At 36.4% G+C, this 20,964-nt stretch overlaps 1 protein-coding gene and 1 non-coding gene across 3 annotated transcripts in view; both read right to left on the bottom strand.

Annotated features, from left to right (window-relative positions):
- Positions 1–20,964, bottom strand: part of C14H8orf34 (chromosome 14 C8orf34 homolog) — a 441,268-nt gene that overhangs the window by 262,975 nt on the left and 157,329 nt on the right. For both annotated transcript variants that reach the window (XM_058275622.2, XM_071207845.1), the window contains exon 6: positions 5,021–5,193. In XM_058275622.2, coding sequence (XP_058131605.2) covers positions 5,021–5,193 — 173 coding nt within the window. The remainder of the gene's footprint in view (positions 1–5,020; positions 5,194–20,964) is intronic.
- Positions 15,007–15,113, bottom strand: LOC111760739 (U6 spliceosomal RNA). Its single transcript, XR_002794345.2, has one exon. It is a non-coding gene; the product is annotated as a U6 spliceosomal RNA (small nuclear RNA).

Here is a 20,964-nt window from a genome sequence, read left to right as displayed (position 1 = left end):
ATGTAAAATTCTGGCACACAATGATTAACCTAGATTTAATCATTGTGAAACAACCAAACAAATCCAGATTTGAGACATTCTTCAAGATATTTGGCCTGTAATCTTCAAGAATGTCAATGTCGTAAAAGAAAACAAATGACAAAGAATTGTTCAAGATTATAGAAGAGTAAGGAGTTTTGATACCTCCATGGGTGATCCTTCACTGGATCCTAGATCAAATTGAAACAAACAAACAAACATACAAATATCCTTATAAAAGACCTTAGTAGAAAAACTAGAGAAATCTGAATATGGACTATATACTAGATAACTTTATGGTATAATTATTAAATTATTATGTAATAATTCAAATTACATAATGAAATTATTATGTAAGAAAATGTCTCTGTTCTTCAGAAATGCATGTTAAAGAATTAAGGAATAAATGTGTGGCAGTTTGAGATTATTTATGAATTCCAAAAAAGAGAAATTATGTTTATAAACTGGTCTGTTCCTCTGAGTGTGATATCCTTTTATTGTATTAGATTCAGCTGAGATGTCTTTGTTAAATTATGTTAAGATTAGGGCTTTGATTTGACCACATCAGTAGAGTGTAACTCAGTTTGAGTCCCTGCCCCCTTCATGGGCTTATATAAATGGGCACTCAATCAAGGAGACACACAGAAGTAGATGCAGAGAGAAGATACACATAGGAAGAGAGACAGGTCATACACATGGCAGAAGCCCCAGAAAAAGAGATGAGCTATTTGCCTGATAGTTTATAGCTGACCTTGTGAAGAGAACAGAGCAGGTGAGCCTGGAAAGAAATAAGCCCCAGGAAGAGAGACCAGTCCTGTGTCAGCCTAGAGAAGAGTTCAGAAGAAGCTGGAACAACGGCACCTTAAGGAAGTAGAAAGCTGAACCCTCACAGATGTCGCCTTCCATCTTGCTTGAACTTGTGGCAACAGAGTCTGGTAAGGAAGTAACCTTGAGTTAGACTCTTTAGAGCCTTGTAACTGTAAGTTTTTACCCCAAATAAATCCTGTTTATAAAAGCCAACAGATTTCTGGTACTTTACATCAGCACTCCTCTGGTTGACTAAGACAGAATGTTATATATTATAGATAGATAAAGCAAAAATGGCAAAATGTTAACTATTGTTGAATGTAGGTGGAGGGAATATGGATATTCATATTACTATTTTGCTTAAAGAGTTGTGGATAACAAAATAAGGAAAAAATTATTGAAGTATCCCTTTCATGTAAAAGTACATCTCCCCATATGTAAACTTAGAATGATGCCTATGAGACATGAGTCCATAGATAACTAGAACTATGTTTCATAAAAAGATTGTTTGAATTAGGGTATGTATTTCCCAAATAAATACATAAATGAATGAATGAACTTATAAACAAAAAGGAACACATTTTGAACTTATAAAAATGATATCATCAACTTTCTGAAATAAATGTTTAATTTAGTTAAATATTTTCTGACTTTAAAGAAAAATTTGTGAGTAATGAGGTATACTTTTTGTATGTTTTAGCTATTTTAAAGATTTCTGTTGTTTGATTCCTTTGGCAGATTGATTTTTGATGAATCCATACTTTATGCTTGAAGTATTTTGTTAGAATGTTTCTGAATTACTAAGTTTGAGTTTGTCTCTCTGCTGTGTGTATTACATATTCACCGTCATGCCCACAACAGTCAAAATCTGTTAGGACATTAGGATTATTTCTTTGTTCTGGCCTGCTCATGCAAAATGCCAATACATTTACTCCCTTCTTATTGGGACTCTTTTTTTTTTTCAATCAAGGATCCTATCACTACCTGAATTTATGACATATGTCTGTATATTTGATTGTTTGTTGTTGTTCACCTGTTGCCAATGGAATGCAAGCTCTATGAGGAAGGGGGAAATTTGCAGGCTTAATTTACTGATTTATCAGAAATAATAATTATTAGCTTTAATGAAAAAAGAAACTTCTAAGCGATTTTTAGCTTGTTTTAATATTTATATATATATTTGTAAACTGGAAGATTTTCTATTTATTTATGGTATATCTACACTTTAACAACAATACTCACTTAACAAACAAAGCAAATTCACCAGATCTGTGATATTTGTAGATATTATTCTTGGTTTTATAAGGTAAATCAGATTTAGAGGAGCTTCATTAAGCTTTCAAGACATGATAAGCTTATGTACCAATTCACATTATGACTTAGAAAGTAATTGCAGGAACTGCATTTTCCAGCTATTTGCAAAGTCTAATTAAGATGGCTTAAAAGAAGATGGTATAAGCTTATTAAACTCATTTTGTTTACATTGATAATATAAATGTGTGATTATTTTCAATAACTTTAAACATGCAATGAAAGTAAATGCTTTCCCCCAACCAGTTGGACAAGCCTTTGCAGCCGATGCCAGTCCACAGTATTTGATATTCGCAGAAGGCCTTCAACCTTTCCCCAATATATTCATCTCTCTCATTTATTATTTGGTCTTCCTTTTCATATTTAAATTCTTTTATTTTCTTTCTTAAATTCTCCTGATTTACAACCTCTTTGAGAATCTAACCAAAAATGTGGCAGAAAAATGTCCCTGTGGACATATACACAACATTATGCACAGAATTTCGAGAGTCACAGATTTCTTGAAGCCCCTCCAAAGATCATCGAGGGGCCATAAATGTTTGCTTTATTCCATTAGTTTCTCCAGCTTTCCCTTAGGATTGCATTTGTCTAAACCAGCACCTAAACCTTCTGGTGACAGCCTTGTGTACGAAAGTTGTTGGCCCTCCTCTTCAATGTTCTATTTGGATGATCTAAGGGAGAAAGTCTGGGTAATGTATATCATGAAAAAAATATTCCAGGAAAAAAAATCCATGTAAGTCTCTACACATAAGACTCTCAAGGTTATTATGCCATTTATTTAATTCTCTCAAATCTAATGGTAACAGTCCAAGCTATCAGGTAGGTATTATTCTACAGGAAGGCAAAAGAGGGGAAAGTAGGCTATGAACTAAAGATGGAGTGCTATAATAACAGCAGTTCAAATAAGATGTAAGCAATAAGCAGTAGGGAAAATCAAAGCAGAAAAAGTGGAAATAAAGTAGAGACTATAAACAGTCCTTCAAAATAAGTTTTACCTAACATGTTAATGTTTGTGACTTAAATTATAGTACAAGGTCATTACTATTTGAGGATAAAAGCTAATACTATTCTTACAAACTCTATGGTAATTTAAAAATTTCCCCCCAACCTTAATTCATTCAAATAAAATTTAATTATTTGTGAGTCCTTGGTATAAATCCAGGGGTAAGAAATATCCTGTTTTGTAGCTGGAGATGGAAAAATTATATAGACACTAACTCATAGGTTATCACCATTCTTTAAATTTAATTCAGATTTGAATGTATTTCCACTCTAAGGGGGCATCTAAGCAGGATTTCACCACTTTCTTCATTTCATAAGATAATACCCTCAATACATAAGATAAAGATACAGAAAAATAAAACTGAAGAAAACATTTCGAAACAAATAACTTGAAAGAAATCTTCATGGATTGAGTTTTCTGGGTAAAGGACTTGATAGAAATAAAGAATGTATTCTCCTCCTCTATTGGATAATCAGGAGGCAATAAAAGTCCACTGAAGCTAGGAAGAAAATAGAAGCACTAACATTTTCAATAAATAGCTCTGATTATCACTATAACTAAGTGAAAGCAAAATGAAAGCCGACATTTCTCTATTTTATATTTAAGATCTAAAGATGTACCAATGAATAAAAATAAAAGTCTAGTGGGTTTCATAAGTTTGGTATTAAAAATAAAATTACCATCATTGACAGCTGAAATTGATCTGGCATTTCACAAAAGAAAGTAAGTGGATTTTAAAAAATGGTTCTCTTCTCCTTATGTAGGATGCTTAAACTATTTAAATAATTTAAAAGTTATTTCTCATGGAAATAGAATCAATTTTCTACATGCCTGAAGCACATTAATGAGTATTCTGAATTCTCTCCCTCCAGCCAAGTGATAAGTCAAATCAAAGAACTCCGGAAAACTATTACATTGTAAAAATACAATTTTCTTCTTGAGAAAGACTAGTTAACTGGTTGTGAGCTACTAAATTTAACACAGGAAATACCAAGATACTGTGGCTATATTACACATGAAAAAAATTCTTCTATGTTGGTCAGCACAGAAAGTTTTTCGCACCTGTCACTTTTCAGTTTATGAGTATATAAATCAGTTTTCTCAATCTTATATAATCCATCCGTCCCATATGCCTTTTCACTCCAACTTCCTTGCAGAAGTTTTCATTTTTGTTTTGAATTTTACTCAATGCAGTTGTTATTAACAAAAGAAGTTCACTAATATAATTTTTCTAAATAACATGGCCTGAACATTTCAACATTACCCCTACTTCCATTACAGAAAATCTCCTTCTAACATTTTGAGCACAACAGATCTGAGTTAAAAAAAAGGAATAGAGACTTTCAAACTCACAAATTATAACAATTTCAAAAATTTTAAAAAAAGAATGTAAGAAGTATATTCAATCATAGTTACCAACTCTTAAGTGGTTCTAAACCACTCTCTCTCTTTACATTCCACATTAACTCTACCTCATATATTCTATTATTTTAATAGTTTTATTTTGCCTGTTAGGACTAACATATCTCTCTGGCACATAAGAAGCCCCTCTTTTAAATCCTTAACAGCCACCCGCTCCCAGTCCACTCTTAGAGTCGCTCTTGACTGAGAGTTTACTTGTTCAAATTATTTCTCTAATCAGGTATAGTACCAATGAGATGGTAATCTTCTAATACAAAGACAAAAATCAAAATCAACACTCAAAAGCAAATCTATTAACCTTTAAATTTTAAAACATAGAAATTTATTTTTAACTTATGTAGAGCCCAACATAGTTCTCTATAAATTGTGAAGTTATTTCATGAAAATCATGCACTTGGATTTGCCTTTACTTTTTAGTGACTAATAATATATAGAATCTTAGAAAACATCTCATCTCACCTTCCTGCAGGACTAGAGCTGCTATCTTCATTTTCCCATTGCTCATTTTTATTTCTTGGAACGGGGGGCTGCAGCATTTCAGCAGCTAGTGGATCAGCATCATTTTCTTCTCGACCAATCCATTCTCCAATTACACGGGGTCTCAGAAGAGATGAATTAAAAGCCACTGTTTCCTAAAGAAGAGAAGAAGATATGTTGTCTTAGACTGTTTATTCTTGTAAATAGGCCAACAGAGCAATAATCTTGTTCAGAGTTCTGGCTGTTTGCACAAATCAAAATACTTCGTTTTCTCTTTCAATTGACTTTAAAATTCCGTACTCTCGATCTCTACTAGGTGATTTATTCTAGATGATTTGTGCTAGTTCCTAAGGTCACTGTGATGGAGGATCCAGGGGTGAGATCTTTGACTTGGATGTGGAAGCTATGTGTGTGCTCATCGGAAGGAGAAGCAGGAAGAGTATCTGTGGCAGAGAGAAGACTGTATTGCAGGGGCCACGTAAGCAAAGACCTTAACGTCTGTGAGAAATGATAAATAATTCCACAGTGGGATCAGGGAACAAGAGGAGGTAGGGCTAGAAAGCTACATTGTCTCCAATTATGAAGCATTTTGGACTTTTAGGATCCAGTAGAGCCTTGAAACAGGGTAATGCCATGCTAATTTTAAAATGCTAACTTTCTTTTATAGACTTGGATATGATGTAACTATTAAAATGATATTGTACAAGAATATTGATCACATGTATCTTCTAAGGATATGTACACTGCTAAGGATATGTTGGTAAGTTTTAAAAGGGCAGTTTATGTGGTGGATGTGTGGGAGTGCTGTATATTGCATACATGAATTGCTGTGGTCTAGGGCTCTTGTGAAGAGAAGATCAATAAGTAGGGGGGAAAAAAATAGGAAAAGAAAAAGATAGGATGTAGAATTTTTCCAAGTCAACACGTATTCTATATCTAACCTTTAAACCCATCGCTATATCCCATTTTGCTAGTAAGAGATCCTGACATGATATTGGGGCTTCAATATTCAGGAAGTTCTGGATCCCAGAGTGGTCCAACAATGGCAGCGGAGGAATACTGGTATAGGATACTATTGACAGGGGATATATGGCTGACAGGGAGCTATACAGGGCATATGTCCAGGGTGCATGGTAATGTTTGGATATACTCATAGTGGCAACAATTAAAAACCAAAGCTGGAGGGGTACTGGGTCCCTGGCTGGGGGTGCTGTGCCGTGGTCCCTAGGGGAGCAGCGGCAGTCCCCCTAAGTGCAGAGGCAAGGACTGAGAAGGAATGAGGGTCCAACAGTGAGCCCCTGATACTAATGACTATCCTTGTGAGCCTATATGCCTGAAATAAGAACAAGGCCTAGAGTAGCACTGTGCCTGGGAATTTCCTCCTGACAGCCTTTATGTTACTCAAATGTGGCCAGTCTCGAAGCCTAACTCAGCATCTAAATGCAATGCCTTCCCCCCAGCGTGGGATATGACACCTGGGGATGAGCCTCCCTGGCACCGAGGGATCACTATCAAGTACCAACTGATGATGCAACTAGAAAATGACCTTGAATTGAAGGTTCAATGCGGATCTAGCAGAATATCCCTATCTACATATAATAACATGACTTTAAAATGCTGTTTGACCTAATATAAGGGGGAAATGGAAAGCAGAAATGAGTTTATATGGCTACAAGTCTCTAAAAAAGAGTCTGGAGGCTGTCAGAAGGATTGCCCTTATGCACAACTGAGCAGAATCTAAGAGACAGATGAAGTAGATACAATCCCCAGGTATTGGCTCCTTTGAGGGCTAAAGGGACCCACAAGTTCTATGGTCATGGCAGATAGGGTTCATTGCCATGACAGATGGCCCTTCTTTGGAGCTGGTGTTTCTGCGTGATGAAACTGGACCCAGAGGGGATCTCTTTTCATAAGACTATCATGCTACTTTACTGGAATTGTAGTTGGTATTGGGGTTTCAGATATATTTAGAGGATTGAATCTTTTTACTGACAATATGATAACCAGGCCCTGAGCCTCAACAGACTCCAGCTCCTACAATCTGATTTATTGGACTCACCTCACTCAGCTAAGATGGAGTTGAAGAAGGACAACCACCACACCATGGAGCCTAGAGTGCCTACAACTGAAAGCAGGAGGACTGCATCCAGTAACCATGTTGAATCTGAGCCTCCTCTTGATATAGAGGTGCAACGGACACAACCAATCCAAGGACCGCAGAGAAAAGGTGGCATTGGAGTGGGAAAAGTGGACATGGGGGCTGATGGGTATGAGGAATGGCAGGAAGAGATGAGATGTGGAGGCGCCTTTGGGACTTGGAGTTGCCCTGGATGGTGCTTCAGGGGCAATCACCGGACATTGTTAATCCCCCCAGGGCTCACTGGATGGAATGTGGGAGAGTGTGGGCCATGATGTGGACCAATGACCATGAGGTGCAGAGATGCCCAGAGATGTACTTACCAAATGCAATGGATGTGTCATGATGATGGGAGTGAGTGTTGCTGGGGGGGAGGGGTGCAGTGGGGGTGGTGGGGTCGAATGGGACCTCATATTTTTTTTAATGTAATATTTTTACAAAATCAATTTTAAAAAAAAGGGCAGTTTAAAAAGCTAAATGTATAGTACAATCTAATTTTTGTTTTAAAAAATTCATATGGCTATATATCCACCTTACTTTCACTAGTTCACTAATATATTCCTTCTCTAATATTTATTAAGGCCTACTACATGGGGTACTGTGTAATACACTGGGGATAAAAATGCTGTATAAAACCAAAATTTTAAAAGTGCTTTTATCTAGATGGAGGAACAAGAGGTCATTTTCATTTCTTCTTCTGGCATTTCCAAGGTTTTTAAAAATTCCATGATATATATGTACTCATCTTATAATGAAAAAATACATATACTTAAAAAAATAATTTGGTCTGAGCAATACAGGCCCTGCTTAAATTATGGTTAGCTGTAACTTTTGGTATTATAAGAGTCTTGAACAATTTCTTACAAACTCAGACCCAGCCTTCTAAATCTTTCACAATTCACATAAATGTCACACAACTACAATTAACAAGGGAATATTACAATATATACAGTATGATATACGAATGCATATAAATACACTACCAAAATCAACATGTGAAATATAATTTATAACGTGTTTAATAAGTATATTTTCAAGCAAATGGAAAGTAGTTGAATATCTTAAAACAGATTTATTCCCCAGTCTCCCTAAAAATGATGCAGATAAATTTTAGTAACACTGTTTGGATGACTCAGCAACTAATCTGAACTCCCTCTGTACTTATGTTCTCAGAGTCAGGCAAGCAAGGAAGTAGAACGGCAGTTAGCTATGAAATCATGCAATCAGATTTAAGTTTCAAAATAACCAATTATGCATATTCATTTGCCACAATTTAATATTATCTGAAATATAATAATTAAAATTAACAAAATGTTATTAAATCTCTATTTACTTTTACAAGCAGATTATGGGGAAGGCATGTTTTAATATTAAGAAATCTATAAACATATTTATAACTTGAATAACTTTCAGTCTTTGAAATCTTATTCTTTGAATTTCATTTACTTCAACTGTAAATGGGAATGATGATAATTGCAAAACCTATTGCATCAAATGAAACAGGAGGAAACTTACAGATAAACCATAATATTCTATTCTGCTATACATAATTATTTGAGAATGTAGACTCTGTTCAGGCCACTTCTCTATGTGTGATGTGTCTGGGAAAAAATGGTAAACAGAACAGCCTTAATGGGCAAGTGGGGGAAGAATAGATGCTTGCTTGTCAATATGGACAGAGTAAAAGAAGAGGGAATTGATAGTACAAGCTTTCATCACATAAAATTTATTTTATAGATTGTATATTGAACAGACTGATAATTAATTCAGTGTTGTAAATCTCATCTACATACTGGGCAGAATTGGGCCTGGAGAGTTGTCTTGGTACAGGCCCAACAATAGATGACAACAATAGGGACAAAGAAATTATCCACTGAAACAACAGAAATAAGCTGGTTTAGGCACAATAAATGAAAAGGAAAATGAAATAGGATTTAGGGTTAGATATGATCAAAATTTGACAAGTATGGAGAATGAGAAATGACACCTTGGTTGCTCACTGGGAAATTAAATAAAATCAGAGGTGCCAGTGTTTTTAGAAAGTACAGCACTAAAAAAGGGATAGATGGTTTGATATTCAGCATGTTTAACTCCAGCTGGCAGCAGGAATTAGGTGAGAAATAGCTGACTGGCAAAGCAATACAAAGAGCTGCAACAGGGTTAGATGAGTTAGGAAGTGAAGATTTTTCAGGTAGAGAAATGGCACTCTACTATTTTTATTTTTCTGGGTGCACAAAGCATTTTTTTATCCCCCTTCTCCCCACTTGCAGCTTGCTTGCTGTCTGCTCTGTGTCCATTCATTGTGCATTCTTCTGTGTGTCTGTATTTATTTTCATTTATTCCTGCCGCCCCCCCCCCCTTGCAGCTTACTTGTTGTCTGTTCTCTGTGTCCATTTGCTGCATGCTCTTCTGTGTTTTTACTTGTCTCCCTTTTTGTTGGGTCACCTTGCTGAATTGGCTCTCCATGGCACTTGCAGGCTGGCAGCTCTCCGTGACATGCGGGTGAGCCTGCCTTCACAAGGAGACCCTGGGACACGAATCCAGGGCCTCCCATATGGTAGACGGGAGCCCATCTGATTGAGCCACAGCTGCTTCCCCACAAAGCACTTTTTTTAACCCACTATTCTAGAAATGATGAACAGATGGAGACAAAAGAGTACTTCCCCTTTTAAAAACTGTTATTTTTTTTAATTCTTGAGTTTAATTTCTTTACTTATAATAGATTAAAATAGCAGTTTTTCTTTAGGAATATTACTTATATCTGATTAAGTCAAGTAAACATATTTCCATAAATCTTAATGTAATGATTTCATTAAGAAAGCTACTGTTAACACCACACACAACACACCACAAATATCAGTACATAGGAAAAGAAAAAAAAATTGCACATTGAGTACAATGGGATTTTTAAAAATATTTTTAAGAACTTGGATAAACAAATCATCAAAAACTCCAGGAATAAACTCTGTAAATCCTCATTATTCTTTAGAAATGTATAAATTCATTTGTACACACTCATTTGTTTCTGAGTCAGAAATGAGAAAATATAAGAAAGATTTAGACTAGACTACAAATGAGATTTCTCACAGGTATTTATCAGAATATTGGATTTGTTTCAAGTTCTCAAGTAACAGGGACATCTCCTCAGTGAAATACTTTTACAGCCTTGCTTACTAACACTGTAAATCTGAGAAAGCTTATGTCATTTTTAACTCAATTTAGACATAAAGATAAAAGATGTGGTCAATCATGCAAATAAAGTTTCCCAGTTTTTAAAATAATTACTGAAAACACAAGGAAAAATATCAATGAGACATATCCCCAAGTAGGGAGCAGAGACATACGTATTGTATTTGGTGTGCAGTTAATTTTAATTCTCAGATTTAAAAATGAACATAAAATGCAGACTTACTTGATAGAAAATTTCTAAAGAATACTTCTTCTGTTTTAAAATGTTTCCTATTCCATAGTAATATCATTTAATGTTCTACAAAGTTTACTTATGAATTATGCTTGTTTTTATTTATTCCTCTTTCCACAATAAAAGGGAGAAAGTATTTGTCCACTTTGATTTATCAATGTATTGCAAACACTGAATACTGCCTGACAGAATATTCACTCAAAAATTTTATTTTAATATATGGGAGATGCAGAGTAATTCCCTGGAGAGGTATTTTTAAAATATACAATAAACATCTTAATTGCATGAAACTCCTATAGTTTTTTCTACCACATTTTTAGACTGAATACTCTTTCAATTCTCATCACATGACAAAAATATTGAAATATTATTTTATAGCGAGAGAACAGAGTGATAACAAGTCTTCTCTCTAGTAAGAGTGACTATTTTCCCTTATTTTTGATTGGAATACTTAAAATATGTGAGCTTATATAAATGTGTATGTATATACGTATGTATGTGTATGTGTGTGTGTGTGTCTTGATACTATACTATCCCCACAGATTTCTGCCCAACAAAGAAAGGAATTAAGATAAATTCTATTTCATACGATTCCTACCTAAAAATAATTTAAAAGTATTATACATTTATAATTATATATATCGCATTATTCTTGAAATGAGACAACTTCCACTTTGATCAGACATTGGTAACAACTGAATCCCCTCTTTAAAATTTTAATCCTGATGCCTAAAATAATTTTTTCATACATTTTACTTTTTGCTCTAACCATTTCAAATTTCCTTCTTCACCACCTACAGTCTTCCAGTGTAGGATATTCTAGAAAATGCTCACATCTTCCTACATCCTCTGGGACTGCATCTTTGTAGCACAATGCCAGATGTCACAGTGCAATGGACGGAGGTATATTCTTGCAATCCATTCCCTACATCAAGTGGTTAGCGTTACTTAAGCAAAAAGCAATTGTGGGGAAGCAGATTTGGCTTAACTGATAGAGCATCCGCCTACCACATGGGAGGTCCAGGGTTCAGATTCAGGGCCTGCTTGACCCGTGTGGAGCTGGCCCATGCACAGTGCTGATGCACGCAAGGAGTGCTGTGTCATGCAGAGGTGTCCCCGGCGTAGGGGAGCCCCATGCGCAAAGAGTGTGCCTTGTAAGGAAAGCCGCCCTGTGTGAAAAAAGCACAGCCTGCTCAGGAGTGGTGCCACACACACGGAGAGCTGATGCAGCAAGATGATGGAACAAAAAGAGACAGATTCCAGGTGCCACTGACAAAAATGCAAGCGGACACAGAAGAACACAAAGCGAATGGACACAGAGAGCAGATAACCGGGGGCTAGGGAGGGGGAGAGAAATAAATTAAAAATAAATCTTAAAAAAAAAAAAGCAATTGTGAACAACATAAGTATATCCCACAAAACCCAACGAAATGGGTCCCTAACTCAGCTTTCCATAGCTGATCCCAGAATGCTCATAGTGCTATACACAAGGCAAGTGTAAAAGATGCAGTGATTTTAACTGACTGCAGTTATATTATCTTTTGAAAATTTCACAGATGGCCATGTGAACATATTGTGAGGCTACCTCCTAAGACCTTGGTGGGGCTACAGCAGAGAACCCTGGAGCTTAGATTTCATGAACTTCCTGGTAAACTTCCTCTACTCATGCAAAGACTGGATTTCCTATCTTTTGGAAGGAGTGAGAAGCAAAGATACATCTACCCTTCTTTAAAAAAAAATTAACAAAAAATACTTTAATAGGGAAATATAACAGAGGGGGGTATAATCAAAGAGAAATATAATTTATAACCCTACCTGAATGGAAAAAGGATCAGATAGTCAATATTTAAGTTAAGACTTGGCTAATAAAAAAGGAAGTCTAATAATTATTGATTCACCTTTATGTCTCTAAGTAACCTTAACAGGACATTAAAGGCTACTTAATTGCTTATCTGATGAGTTACACTGAGGGTCACTCCCCAAGAAGAATCATTCCCTTCAATTTGTGAAATCTATTTCCATGTTTCCTCCAGTGTTCAGGAGTTTTATATGGAGTTTCAGGGAATTTTTGCTAATATTCTCTAAAAGGGATGGGTTGATTGGTTGAATGAAATGATACAGTCACTCAGCAGTTGAGGTTATCTCATCATAGAAAAAAGCCTTATAATTAGTTTAGGGGTAGCATAGCCCAGTGTCCAGCACTAGATTCTCAATGCATTTTAGTTGGCTAAATGTATGAAATTACTCATCCTAAATAGCCACCTTAAAAACTAAAGATAGGGAAGGGCTGTGGCTCCAGTCTACCATACGGGAGGCCCTGGGTTCGCATCCTAGGGTCTCCTTGTGAAGGCAGGCTGGCCCACAGGCCATGGAGAGCTGACAGCCCACGCGGAGAGCTAACGGCCCGTGCTGCAGAGAGCTGACGCAGCAAGATGATGCAACAAAGGGAGACAAGCAGACACAGAAAAAATGTGCAACAAATGGACACAGAGAACAGACAGCAAAACAAGCCACAAGGGGGGGAGTAAATAAATCTTTAAAAAAACAAAAACAAAAAACAAAGGATAAAACTTTAAGAGGAAATGAGGAAGGATGTGATCATTTACCACCAAAGGCTAAAAGTTCCAACTAGAGGAAAAAGCACAAACAATATTACCTAAGAAATGCCTAACCTTTGCTAGTTCTCATTTTTAATGAAATATAATAATAATATAATATAATAAATAAAAGTTACAGGGTGACTCAACAAGCAGGAGAATCCCATCCATCAGCCATGTGGGATCTAAGCCCCCTCTCAATTTAGAGGTGGAGTGGATATTGCCTTCCTAGGAATAAAATATCGATTAGAGTGGACCTTCTGGTATTCTACTATAGAATTAATGTGACTCTAGCAATGGAAGAAATTATATCATTGATGTGGAGACAGTGGCCACAGGAGTTGCTGAAGGCAGGGAGAGGGAAAAAGAGGTGTGCTGTGGGGGCATTTTCAGGACTTGGAGTTGTTCTGAATGATATTGCAGGGACAGATGCAGGACATTATGTATCCTGCCATAATCCATTGAATGGACCAGGAGAGAGTGTAAACTACAATGTAAACTATAATCCATGCTGTGTAGCAGTGCTCCCAAATGTATTCATCAAATGCAATGAATGTACCACACTACTGAAAGAAGTTGTTGATGTGGGAGGAGTGGGAGGGTGTGGGGAGTGGGGTATATGGGAATCTCTTATATTTTTTAATGTAAAATTTTGTGTGATCTATCTTTAAAAAAAGATAATAAAAAAGTTAAAGGTTAATAAAAATGAATTTTGAAAATGAGAAAAGTTCAAAAAAATTACTGTCAAAAGTTTTGAACAAATTGTAAAATGAAAAGATTGGAAAGAATAAAGGATTAAAATACTAGTACCTCTCCTTGGATATTTCAGAGGAATCTCCAGTTCTAAAATGTACTCATGCTTATTTCAGAATATTCTTATCCCAATGCATATTAGTTCCCTAGATTCATATGCTTAAATTCATAAACCTGGGATAATCTTGAATTTTGTCTTTTATTCAAATCCTGAAATTCTAACGATCATCAAATCTTGCCAAGTCTACTTCCCAAATATATATCAATTCACCTAAACCCCTCCAGCATTCAATCCACTACTATTCATGTCCTAGATTACCACTACTCACACTCTCAGATCTACCCTCTCAAATCCATTTTTCAAAATACAAGAGTGATCTTTCAATAATGCAAGTCTGATGAGGTCACTCCCTTGCTACAATGGCTTCCTATCACCATTGAAAGAAGGTCAATATCCTAGAAAAGATACCCAAATAATCTCATGGTCTTGCCCCTGCCTACTTCCTCATCTTCTCCTCAGGCCACTTTTCAGCTCTTTTTGCTACCTTTTGCTATAGTGGACTTCTCTCAACTCATCTGGTATGCCCTGTTCTTTCCTAAAGGCCTTGGCACCTGTGAGTCCTTCTGCATGGTACTTGTCTTCTCCCTCTCCCTCATTTGACCGCTCTTACTCATGCTTCAGGTCTCAGCTTAAACCCCACATGGTAATGGAAACTTTTCCTGAGACCTCACAATGGGGAGGACTCATTCTTATTCTCTGACAATACTTTGCATTCTTCTTCAAAATACTTATCACACTTGTAATTACTAGATCAGTATCTTTTTCTCCTACTAGATTGTTCCATGAGAGCAGGGACCTCATTCCTTGCTTTCTTTCCAGCACCTAGCACAAAATCTTCCCTAGAGTACATCTCAATAAATGTTTATAGAAAGAATGGATGGGTGAAAAAATAAAAGAGCAAAATGCAGGTTGAGAATAATTTAAAAAGATAAAACAATAAAATATATAGAATTACCAAAATTAATACTAAAAAGAAGAGCATCCTGCAACATTTTTTTTTTTAATGTGGAATACTTCACGAATTTGCGTGTCATCCTTGCGCAGGGGCCATGCTAATCTTCTCTGTATTGTTCCAGTTTTAGTATATGTGCTGCTGAAGTGAGCACCTGCAACATTCTTGAAAGAATGGAAGGAGGAACTACCCATCTGCAGAGAAGATTCTTACGTAAAGCACTCCACAGAGGCCAGTGCCTATCCTCCACTGGCAGTACAAGCTGTTTCAGAAGCTATTCCCCTGCTGGAATTGGAAGCTCCATTTCCCAAAAACAGGGGAGGAAGAGCTAGTGATTGCTAAATTCACTGGGCTAAAGTATATCCCTAAGAACAGCTAAAGCTTGAACCTGTCCAAGTCAGAAAGAGGCTGGGAACAGCCATCTTAACACTGTCCCTGGCACTAGGGGAAGCGGGAGGGACTGAAAATCACAGTGCAGATAGGGACCAGCTTCTTTCCCTCCAGATTGGATTGCAGCTCTAGTCTCAGCCCCATCACACCTCTGGCAGGGAGGAAGCTGGGGGATCTGTTCCAGCCTCTCCAGGAAACTACAGTCCAAGCCATGGAGGCTGCTGATTATCCTACTTTGGCAGTGCAAGCTGCCCCAGATTCTATTCTGTGGCTGAAACTGGAAGCTCCATTTCCCAAAAACAGGGGAAGAAGAGATGGTTGGCCACCAATTTCAGCTACTGGTTAGTAAATTTGGCTGGCTAAAGTATAACTCTAAGAACAGCTAAAGTTTGAACATGGCCAAGTTGGAAAGAGGTCAGTAACCACCATTTTGACTCCAGCCCAAGCACGAGGGAAAGATGGGCTGATTGAAAATCACATTGATGGTAGGGCCCAGTTTCTTTCACCCAGACTGGCCTGCAGCCCTTGCCCAGGCTTCAGCCCCAACTTTAGCAGGGAGGAAGGTGGTGGACCCTGCACCAGCCTCTCTGGGTAACTGCAGGTACATTCGGCTGGCACAGACTGTGTAGTGAGAAGTCTACCAGGGCAACTGCAGTCATTTTGGACCCACACAAAATAGATTGCTGCCCACACCTGCAGCTCCATTCCCACCCCAGGCAGGGGAGGAAGGGGGAAGCCTCATCAGCCTCTCTGGACAACTATAGTTTAGGCCTGCATGACCTGGATTATTACACATGGCTGTGGCTCTGTCCCTACCTCTGGCAAAGGAGAAAGTTAGGAGAAACTACATTGGTCCCTGGGACAATGAGGGCAGCTTGAGCCTCCAAAGCTTACCACACCAACTACATCCTTGGCTCATACTACACAACCAACAAGGGAGGAAGGGAAAGAAAGCCCTAAACTAAAGAGAGAAAATGCACACAGAAAGGGCAAGAAAGCCCTAAACTAAAGAGAGAAACAGCACCTAGAATAAGATTCTAGTAAGCCAGATGCCAAGACACCAACAAAAAATTATAATCCACACCAAGGAACAGGAAGATATGGCCCAGTTAAAGGAATAAGACAAGGCCCCAGATGACATAAAGGACTTGAGACAACTAATCATAGATGTTCAAACAAAGCTCCTTAGTAAATTCAATGAGATGGCTTAAGAGATTAAGTATATTAAGAAGACATTGGATGAGCACAAAGAAGAATTTGAAAGCATACATGGGTAAATAGCAGGTCTTACGGGCATGAAAGGCACAACAAATGAAATTAAAAATACACTGGAATCATATAATGGCAGATTTGAACAGGCAGAAGAAAGGATGGTGAGCTTGAAGAAAAGGCCTCTGAAAGTGAACACACAAAAAAACAGATGAAAAAAGAATAGAAAAAATTGAACACGTTCTCAGGGAATTAATAACAGCAACAGACATGCAAACATACATGTCAAGGGTGTCCCAGAAGGAGAAGAGAAGGGAAAAGGGGCAGTTGGAATATATGAAGAAATAATGGTAGAAAATGTCCCAACCCTATTGAAGGGCATAGTTATCCTAGTCCAAGAAGCATAGCATATTCCCATCCGAATAAATCCAAACAGACCAACCGTAAGACACATACTAATCAGAAAGTCAAATGCCAAAGACAAAGAGAGAATTCTGAGAGCAGTAAGAGAAAAACAATGCATAATATATAAGAGATACCCAGTAAGATTAAATGCCGATTTCTCATCAGAAACTATGGATGCAAGAAGACAGTGGTATGATATATTTAAGATACTGCAAAAGGAAAACTTCCAGTCAAGAATCTTATAACCAGCAAGATTGTCTTTCAAGAATGAGGGAGAATTTAGAATATTCACAGATAAAAAGAAACTGAGTTTGTAACCAAGAGCCTGGCTTTGCAGGAAATATTAAAGGGTGTGCTACAACCTAGAAAGAAAAGACAGGAAAGAGAGGCCTGGAAGAGCATCTAGAAATGAAGATTATATCAATAAAAGTAACTAAAAGTATCAAAAGACTGGTGAAAATAAAGTGTGACATATAAAAAACCCAAATATTCAGGAATAAATTTAACCAACGATGTAAAGCATTTGTATTAAAAAAAAAACTATAACTCATTGCTAAATTTTAAAAGATCTAAATAATTGGAAAACATTCCTTGTTCACAGATTGGAAGACTAAATAACATTAAGATGTCAATTCTACTCAGATTGATATACAGATTCAATGCAATTCTGATAAAAAAAAAATTCCACCAGCATTTTTAAATAAGAGGAAAACACAATTATCAGATTTATTTAGAAGAGTAAGAATAGCCAGAAACATCTTAAAAAGGAAAAACAAATGTATAGAACTTTCATTTCCAGATTTAAACCATATTACCTGGCTACAGTGGTAAAAACAGCACAGTACTGTCATAAAGACAGACATGCGGACCAAAAGAACTGAACTGATGGTTCACAAACAGACCCTAACATCTATGGTCAAGTGATTTTTGACTAACCTGTCAAACCCACCCAAATAGGGCAGAACAATCCATTCAACAAATGGTGCTGAGAGACCTAAAAATCCATTAGTCAAAAGAAGGAAAGAAGACCTCTATCTCATTACTTACAGAAAAATTAACTCAAAATGGATCAAAACCTAAATATAAAAGCAAGAACCATAAAGGAGAACCACCCAGTGCAAAAAAATGCAGCCTGCTGAGGAATGGCACTGCACACACAGAGAGTTGATGCAGTAAGATGATGAAACAAAAAGAAACAAAGATTCCCATGCCACTGACAAGAATATAAGTGGACACAGAAGAAAACACAGAGAATGGACACAGAGAGCAGACAACTGGGCAGGGGGAGGGAGGGAAAGAGGAGAGAAATAAATAAAAAATAAATCTTAAAAAAAAACCTCTATGCTCATAGAAAGGTGGCACCATATCTCAAACTCCTTTGTGTACTCCATTCCTAACACAGGCTGATTTAATAAAATAAGCATAAAAATAATTGCTGATAATTAAAAAATAATTTAAGAATGGAAAACATTGTATATGATGAATATGAAGTAAATTCATGTCTGACAAAAAATCATGTAAATGATTCATGGACAACACTGAATAAAATAATTTGAGAGCCATATCAGATGAGAGTCCACAAAATGATGACTGATTTTGAACAAAGAAATATAAACGCTTAAACTTTAAATTATTTTAATCCTTCCAGTATGCAAAAAGAAAGTTTTGGAGCACATAACCCAAGCAAAAATACATTAAATATTTGAACATGATTACAATCATCCTTAAACTAAACCATAAGCTGAACTTGAGTTAGAGATTGAGGAAAGTAATGTAAGCAAAAATTTAAAAAGCTCTTTTCACACTAGCCCTTATTCTCCTGTAGAATTGCTAAAGCCAGTATGCTGGCAATTGAGAATGAAAAAATTTTTGTTTTAGTCTTTAATAATACCTACTTATTGGCACACCTTTTTCTCAAAAACCTTTTATTACATTTAGTGAAAACACTGAAACAATATGTTTATTACTAGTCAGCATGTTAAAATGTAATATGAATAATAAAAAGAGGGTACTTTGATTTTTTTTCAAAATACATTGATGAGATACTTGAGGCTTTCAAGTTTCATTACTAAGTTTTCAATTTTGCTTACATATACTGTTCATAATATATTTATAAATGTAATGTAAGGACATAAAATAATTTATTTATTCTTCTTTAAGATGGCTAACTTTAGAAAGTTTATTTAAAAAAATAGGCCAATCTTGCAGATTTGTGTTCACCCCCATTTATGTGGTAATGACGGAAAATTATCCTTTATGCCCCATAACAAATAATTTACATGGAGAAGATAGGAAAAGGAGAAAGAAAGGAGATTTGTATTTATTAGAGAGGAATGACCAATAATAAAATGACTCATAAGGTGCGGTCTCAGAACTCAGATCACAATCCTCCTGTACTTTGTTCAGAAAAGCTTCCCCCAAAAAGTTGAACTACTTTTCCTCATGAATATTTTGGCACATTGTACATGTGTAACTATTACACTGTTTCAGTGCCAACTTTTCCATTCTACTTCATGTTCCTTCCATACACATCTGTTCACTTTTTAAAAATTGGTTCTCACACTACCTTCTTTAACATTATCTCCTATAAAAATTTTTACTCTTCTCTCTGAAGTTTCTACTTTGTTACATTCGTCTTACTGTGTGTGTAGTAGAGAATCCAAAAATTCACCAACATCAATTATTTATATTATTGTTATAAGTTATACTGTTGAATGAAAATAAGACCCTTAATAAGAAAACTTTTACAATGACTAAAGCTTGGTTAGGATGTCCTGAGGGGCTGGATAAGCAAATTCCATGGTATTTTAATAAATAATTTTAAGAATTGGTATACTACTGTTTCTACCACATTACAGACTAGACATCCTGAAAACTATCCCAATTCAAAATATCCAATAATGATAGATAAAATAGAATAAAAGTTCTTCTAAGCTTGTGAGAAGGGGGCGGGGAGATATCATTAGAACAGAGATTCTAAGTCCAGACTGAAAGCAAGCAGCTTCCCAGAGGATCTCAGCAGATCTCCAGTAGCCTAGAGCCTCTGGTGTTAATGACCATGCCATGTATGGAATGAACGTGCATGTGCTAGTCCACTAGTCCCGGGAGGATGATGAGAAAGACTTGGAACAGATGTGGGTCACCCCAGCAAGCCCACTTTATATCAGTGAGTGCCAACCAACTCCAAACACATAAGAAAGTCCAGCTGAGATCTGTTGAGTACACCTAGTCAAGAACCAACCTAAGCTGGCTGAAACACAGAGAAGCAGGCAGGAGAAATAAATAGTTTTAAGCCAGAGTTTTGAGATAAATTATTACACAGTTATAGAAAACTGACAGAAATTGATCCTGGAAGTAGGATGTTGTTTAGTATAAATCTAAAATACATGGCAATGACTTTGTAGTAGCAGGTGGAAGCTGAGAAAGTAGTAAGGAAATTATTATAAGAGACTGGAAAAATGAAGACCAGTGTTACGTGGTGTTAAAATATTTGGTAAAACTATCATCAACTGTAAATTGGAAGATAGAAAATGTACCTAATAAATATGTAAAATTGGGTAAGGAGATCTCCAGGAATAATACTGTAAATATCACCTATTCACTTTCAACTACATATGATAAGTTTCTTCAGAAAAGAACTGGTTGGTTTTCAAGAAAAATATAGAGGTAATATTAAGAGTCTGGCTGGGGTTCCTAGCTCCAGTATTTCTAGACAGCTAAAGATTTTTAAATGAATATAATGTCTTGTGCAAATATTAAATTCATGGCACTGTCAGAAAGACAGGTCTTGGGGTAAAGAAGAAATAGAGGATGTGGCTGTAAGACTCATTATTAAGACCTCTGAGAAAAATAAGGTTGTACCTATTAAGGGGGTTGCTTCACAATATCTAATATACCAGTAATTCAAACTTTCCAAATCTGTCTCAAAAAATAATCATGGGTGTGGTTTTCAGCACACAAAGGGCAATGGACTCAAATACATAGGAAACCCACAAGTAACT

Source organism: Dasypus novemcinctus, chromosome 14 (assembly GCF_030445035.2).
Source record: "Dasypus novemcinctus isolate mDasNov1 chromosome 14, mDasNov1.1.hap2, whole genome shotgun sequence".
Lineage (NCBI taxonomy): Eukaryota > Metazoa > Chordata > Mammalia > Cingulata > Dasypodidae > Dasypus > Dasypus novemcinctus.
The sequence above is the reverse complement of the archived record's forward strand: the minus strand, read 5'-3'. Positions and strand labels throughout refer to the sequence as shown.